The sequence below is a fragment of the Gouania willdenowi genome, chromosome 7 (assembly GCF_900634775.1).
Source record: "Gouania willdenowi chromosome 7, fGouWil2.1, whole genome shotgun sequence".
NCBI classification, from domain to species: domain Eukaryota; kingdom Metazoa; phylum Chordata; class Actinopteri; order Blenniiformes; family Gobiesocidae; genus Gouania; species Gouania willdenowi.
Window position 1 is genome coordinate 12,299,431 of NC_041050.1, and position 7,084 is coordinate 12,306,514.

Here is a 7,084-nt window from a genome sequence, read left to right on the forward strand (position 1 = left end):
TTCCAAGTAATAGCAATCAATATGTTGAATATTTATCAATTGTTAATACATATTATCTTCCTCCTTGTACTTAGTGAAGATATGTTTTTTGCCCGTGTTTTTGAGGTGATTTATATTATTAATTTTAGAGATGTCCCAATATTGCAGCCTTGAGTATTGGCTGAGACCGATATCGATCCGATACGTTGTCAGCACGAATCATACATACTTTTATTACTTACTTTGTAGAGTGGAATGTTAGAAAAGGCTTTATCAATTGATGTTACTCAAACAGAGAACAATAGTCAACAATTCAAGTTCACTTCAGTTATTTTTTACTGTCAGTATATGATGGGAACAACTGCAAGTGGAGATTTTAGATGCAGTCCGAGAAAATCCGTTTTCTGGCTGATATCGGACCGATATCCGATACCAATATCGAATCGGGACACCCCTAATTAATTTGTTTGAAATGGTCATCTAAATCATTAGCAGATTAGCAGTATATAAGAAGGATAGAAAATACGGTTAGAGATGGACATCATTCATTCATTTATTCACTCATTCATTCATTCACTACTGAGTTTGCTGATTACAGTCATTTAATTCAGGTGTGCTAAAGAGGGGAACATTTAGGCTGTGTTCGAAAAAGTACTACTCATACTAATTCTGACATCAAGATGAGTATGTAGTGTGTTCACATTCGATAGTATGGAATAATTGAGTATACCCGGATCTATACTCGGGACATTTTTTAAGTATGCACGGTGGGCACACTAGTCATACTCAACCGCCCCGTGATGCATGTCGAGTAGAACGTATAATCATCCTTGGACCAGCTTCAAGCTAAAAGTCAAACTGCCCCTTTCAAAATAAAAGCATCTCTGAATTTTTGTCAGTAGCACAATGGCGAGTCTCCGACAATCTTCCAAATGTCGGCATTAAATGTGGTTCTGTGAGTTTTATGGATCAAATGACCACATGTTGATATTCGACTCGGTCACTTTCTCGCTTAAATTGCCTTCAGAAATTTGAAAGGTGACGAATTAACAGAGATATTTAGCCTCAGTGTGCTTCAGGTTTTTTAAATTGTAGGTTCGAAATACGTCTTGGGAAACTTGGAAGTATACTTGGAGTGGGAATGGTCACCATCCTATTCATCCTAACCATACTTATATAGTAGACAATATATACTCATTGAGTTTGTAGTGCATAGCACGGAGTGTGCCATTTCAAACACAGGCTCAGTGAGGCGCTAACATTTGACTGTGAATGATTTGCTTCTCTGAGTAACCTGAATGCACCAAACGCGCAGCATGTTTATCTGTTGCTGACTTCCAGGTGGCCGAGATGTACTCCAAGGTGTGCAAACCAGGGAAGAAGAAGAGAGCCGTGCCAGGGTCACCACCAGGTAACCAGGTATTCCGGACCTTGGGCCGCGGTGACCGGGACCGAGACGGGGGTTTTAGTGTTGTGGTCAAACCGCAGACATGGGCCCCTCAGGAGGGCAAACCGGTCAGGGGAGCGCTCGACGAGCACTGCTACGAGTCCTTTGGGACAGAGGAATACGACCTGGCCTATGAGAACCTGGAGGGCGGCGGCGCCTGGAAACGAGAAAGACCGCCATACACATGTGCTACTCTGAGGCCGAGGAGAAAAAAAGCCCAGCAGCCCTTGCAGCAGCAGCAGCCTCCGCCACCACCGCCTATTCAGCAGAACCCCAAGTTACAGCACCTGCCCGCCAAAGCCTTGCTGCTCCCGGGGGAGAACCTGTATGAGAGCATTGGCGACCTAAAGCAGGGCTCTGCCACCTCCAGCACCACCACCATCTTCACCTTCAACGATGGAATGGAGATGTACGTGACTGGTCTCTGAGGCGGCGGCTGCACTGTGACCCCTGTCCTTCCAACATCGAGCTGAGCCAACGCCACATGGAGTCATACTCACATACACATACACTGTTTACATTTAAGTCATAACATCAAGCCTTCGTCAGGCTCCACTGGGCCATAACGTGGAACTGTTATGATCTGGGCTGAAGTCCAATCCCTAAACTTTAAAAAAGAATCCAAAGGTAGTGAATACTAAATGAGCACAATGCCGTCGCAGAGCGATCTGTGGGCAACAGTAGCACTTCTATTTTACTAACACGTGGAAAGCACAACAAAGTAAAGAGCCCAAATTCTTCCTCAATTATAGCGGGTAAAAATGGTCGTGTATCTGGTCCAAGCAGGAGAAGAGGCACAGCTTTGTGTTTTAATGTTTGGGAGAACTTAAAGTCTGTTGTAAACAGACATTCCCTGCAGTGGGTCTAGATCCAGGATTTTAAGAGATGTAAAGGAAAGAGTCACTAATCAAAAGTACTCGAAAGCTCAGGGACCAAGAGAAAAACCATTATGAGAGTATTATAGGAAAAAAATTATCAATTGCACATGTTTTGCATTCCTCTTAAAAACCGTTTGAGTAATTTCAACCATCTCGAAAGCCGATCAGACAATTTCCTCCCGCCATGTTTCGCTCCTTCTCACACGGACTGAACACTGTCTCCACTGCCGTCTGTAAATGAAGTGTTTTACTTTGTAATCCTGTTTCTGCACTTTGCCTGCTACAAGTTGCATGCTTAAAAAAAAAAAAATGTGATTTAAAAAAAAATCCAGCACTGTCATGTGGTACTTCTATATGAATGTTTTTTTTCCTATCGTTGTTGTTTTTTTGTTTTTGTTTGTTTGTTTATTCAGTGTGTTGGTTTTATTTCTCGGTGGAGCTCAAAAGCCAGTTGGGTTTATTAAGGTGACTCAGTGGGACTCCAAAGAGGAGCGTCACATTGCTCCCCACACACGCAGAGTGCAGAACAAAAAGGAACTGCTCGAGTCTAAAAGGTGGAGACAGTCCACTCACCCCCACCAACCCTCATCGACACTGAACTCTTCATCTTCTGCATCACTTCCTCATGCTCACATGACTGTGCTTTGGTTTCTTCTTAGTGCGACGTGGGAAGATCCAGTATAACTGATGTGTATCAACAAAAAGTCATGGTTAATCACTGAACACACTCATGAAAAAAATATGAACCAGATTATCACTGCAAGGATTACACACACATGCACACACTTCACATTTGGTTTCGGGACATTAACAAACTTCATTTGACCAAATATTCCCAGAAAACGTGACTATACTGTATGTTGATGCAATGTGTATGTACATGACAAAAGAGAAAGAATAATAAATATATCATCAGTGTCAAGAAATCTATCTTTTTCTATTATGTTCACTTGTGTTTTTGGGAATGACTTAATCTTGTGACACAAGCTGCAAAACGAGCTACTTATGTAAATTTCCCCGTGAAGCCCTGTTTTGTTGTTTTTAAAGCCATGAAGCTAACGGTGTGTTGTTGGAAAAGCCCTGCGAAGTTAAACGTGGCAGCTAATGTGTGTTTGCTATTCATACGACAGGGTCTTGTACTCGAAAAAGCGTGTAATTAAGTGCTCAGTGCAAAAGATTGTAATGTTTTCTATCAAAATTACTATTCATGAAATGTCAGTCAAGTTTATACTTTTGTAATAAAGTGGCACTTTAAAAATATGTCTTATCTCAAAGGCCTGGCTTATTAAAACGGACATGGATGACTCTGGTCCCTAAAAGCTGCCTGTAGATCACATGTTCTGTAACAGAGTTTAATCAAAGGTAAAATGTCTAAAGATGCATTATATTTATGCGGTTGCTTATTGGAGCATTGCCTAGCAATACAGCTAAAGCTACAATGGTGCTCCTTAGTTTATTAACACGTGAACTAACTGATAGTCTATATTTATTTTATTTTAGATGGGATAAACACTTAATCACACCACAACCTAAAAAATAAATCATTAACATTTAATAAAAGAGAAAGATTACAAAACGTAATTGTACCAATCCCAGAAAGATTGTTTTTGTCTTCTTTTTGAATAATATCTTAAGGTTTCATTTATTCAAACAACTGTTCCTTAAGAAATCAACTTTGATCTCCTGGCATGTTTCGACTGTCAACTGCCAGTCTTCGTCAGCGGCGTCTGCTGATCGCTTTGATTTTTCCTTTGAAGTTTCCTTTGAAGTTTCCTTTGAAGTTTCCTTGACTTCCGCGTGGTTATTGTACCAGTTTGCGAGGGGGTGTGATCTTTTCAGCACAGCTTTACGTAGTTGTGTATTTAAATCTGGTTTCACGATCTAAAGTATGAATGTCAGGTATCTTCAAGTCCTTAAGTTGAATAAAACGTGATTGTATGATGAGCTGCGGACCAATCCAAGGTGTACACTACTCTGGCTATACAGAGTCTGCTGGGATGGACTCCCATGGCCTCACAACCCATCCATCTTCTTCACTCAATAATCCTGAACAGAGTCAATGGACGCTGAAGGCTAAACCAGTTTACCCAAGAAGCAAGAAAGAAGGCACCATTAACAGGTCGCCAGTCTGTTGCAGAGCTATTACAAAAAGAGACACAATCCATCCTATAGTCAACACAATCAGAAATCAAGGGTGTCAAACATAACGCCCGAGGGCCCATATGAATCCAAAATGGAGTTTTTAAGTGGCAACTTAAACCTTTTAGCCCTTTTTTTTTCTATAGAAAATAATCTTCAGTTTATTGATCTACAAGGCTATGTCTTTATTCGATAATAACATTTGTGCATAGCAGCTTTGTGACGTTTCCCTGCTCCATTACGCCCAAATCCAGTGACTGGTTTATTATCAGGCCTTCTAAAGAGCTGTGTGAGGACACCTTCATCAGATGCAGGTGTTTAGAAAAAGGACAAGATCCATAACCTATCGGATTGTGGCCCACCAGGGCTGAATCAATGTCGTTACACTTTTGATATTGGTCAAATAATAAAGCCAGATATCATATGAAGTCATTCATTTCCACCTGCTTTAGAGAATGTCGTAGCAACATACAATCAGTGTTGCACTCAAGACCACACTATCCGACACCAAGCCTTGCCCAAGACCAGAATGCTCCAAAACAAAGGCAAGACCAAGACGTTTGGAAGCCGAGACTAAACAAAACCTAGACAAGGCAAGACTGAGACAAGACCATCAAAACCAATTTTAAAAACCATGGGTTCCATCCATTTTCTGAGGGGTCTGCTGGTGCCTATCTCCAGAAGTGCTTCTGCCTGTTATCACTAATGATTAATCTCAATGGTATAAATCTATTTTAGATTGTATTTTCTACCTATTAGCTCTAAATTGTAGATATTTATTTTTTAATAATGCTGTATTTGTTTTGTTTTCTTGTTGTTGGACCCACAGGAGATTCAACTAGGCTGCAGAACTAAAATGGGTTTGACACGGCTCATCATTTACAAACTAAATTTAACTTGACATACATGTTATTGTACTGTGACATGGCACCAAGGTGTTCATAGAATATTAATATTATTTTATAATGTTAGAGGGACTGCTGGTTCGTCTTTATCTTGCTATGTGTCTTCAACCTTACAGCAGAATGTGTGCGTGTGTGTGTGGTGTACCCATGTTTTTCATCATCTTTGTGCATGTGCACATGTGTCTGGGTGTGGGGGTCTATGATGGGGGATGAAGGAGGGGGGGGGGGGGGGGGGGGTGAGATGGGGAATGGGGGAAATGAGAGGGAAAAATAGGTCACCCCTTAAAACAAAAAGCTCCCAGTCAACATCGCAACCGTCTGCTGAATTTCCATTGGTGGGCTTGTCTCCATGGTAACAGGTTAACCTTGAGGCAGTAGTCACATGGGCGATCGGGCCTTCTGCTGTCTTAAAGGATGCTGCACGCGTCGTGTGACATCCGTGATCACAGTGTCAGTCTCATGCACATGAGGAGGAAGAGTAGGAGGAGGAAGACCACAGGATGAAGGTGTCTCTCCGTCAGAAGCATGAATGAGTGGGTATGGATGCGTGAATGGAAGGAGAAACTCCATTAGAGGTGCGTGAATGGAAGGAGAAACAGTGCGTAAAGGAAGGAGAGCCTGCAGAGATCATTCAGGTGTTCATTGTAGAGATGCAATAAAGCCTCAACATCAGACTAGTGAGGAAAACCAGAATCAGACTATTAAAGCTCTTCAGGTGTGTGTGTGTGTGTGTGTGTGTGTGTGTGTGTGTGTGTGTGTGTCGGTCATAAATGAGTGTGGAGGATTTTAGCTTGAGCCACACTGACACCTGCAGGCTAAAGGAGGCATTAAAAGGCGGCCCCTGTACCCCAGTAGTTCTCAACCTTTTCAGCCCACGACCTCCAAAATAAAGGTTCTAGATACCAGGGACCCCCACTGTAGCTGAAGGTGGTTGAACACAGACATGAACATTGACCAGTCATGTGGAGACAGGGGGGGAATAATAATAACATTTGATAAAAATCAGCAAAATGATGGTCCATTGTTCTAGAAATCTGTGATAACCACATGTATTTATTTATCTGAATAATATCTACTGCTATCCAGAAGGTTTATTATTATTTGGGCCATAGTTTATAGTCATCTTAGAGATGTAAATCATTTTAATCAGAAAAAAATGAGTTAAAATATACCAAAAATGGTTGAAAGGATGGTGAAATGGGATTTTAAAAACTACAGAAAATGGTTAAAAGTTGCAAATTAGAGTTTCCAAAGATGGACAGAAAAAGTGGTAAAAAGAGGTGAAAGTGTCAATATTGGAACAATTAGTTTAAACTGGTAAATAATGCATGACAAATCGTGAATGTGATTAAATTGGCAAAAAATAAGCATGAAATATGGTCAAAAGAGGTTAAAAGTGACAATAATGGGTCAACAACATATGTGAGAGGTGGGAAAAGTGGTGGAAAGGGTTTATAAGTGTTTAAACTGTCGTGAAAGGGAAAAATGACCAGAAAATGCATTAAAATTTGATAAAGAAGGTGCAGAAATTGGAGTAATGTAGGAAACATGCATTAAAAGGAGCAAAAATATGTTAGGTTAAAATATGGCAAGTTATGTTTAGTTGCAGAAAAAGGGTAAAAAATAAACAAAAATGGGCTCAAACTTAAAAAAAAAAATTCTTAGTTTCTTGAAGGCATCTGGCAACACCCTCAGTGTCTCAAGGCCCCAAGGTCGAGAACCCCTGCATTACCCCA

At 40.9% G+C, this 7,084-nt stretch overlaps 1 protein-coding gene across 3 annotated transcripts in view; it reads left to right on the plus strand.

The window, feature by feature from the left end:
* The window catches only part of LOC114466718 (uncharacterized), a 28,442-nt gene extending 24,901 nt beyond the window's left edge, over window positions 1–3,541 (plus strand). For 2 of the 3 annotated variants that reach the window (XM_028452394.1, XM_028452395.1), the window contains exon 7: window positions 1,321–3,540. In XM_028452394.1, the coding sequence (XP_028308195.1) occupies window positions 1,321–1,854 (534 nt within the window). In that variant the 3' untranslated portion in view covers window positions 1,855–3,540. Of the gene's footprint in view, window positions 1–1,320 lie in introns of all 3 variants that reach the window. The other variant, XM_028452396.1, reaches the window with a different exon arrangement.
* The last annotated feature ends 3,543 nt before the right edge of the window (window positions 3,542–7,084 follow it).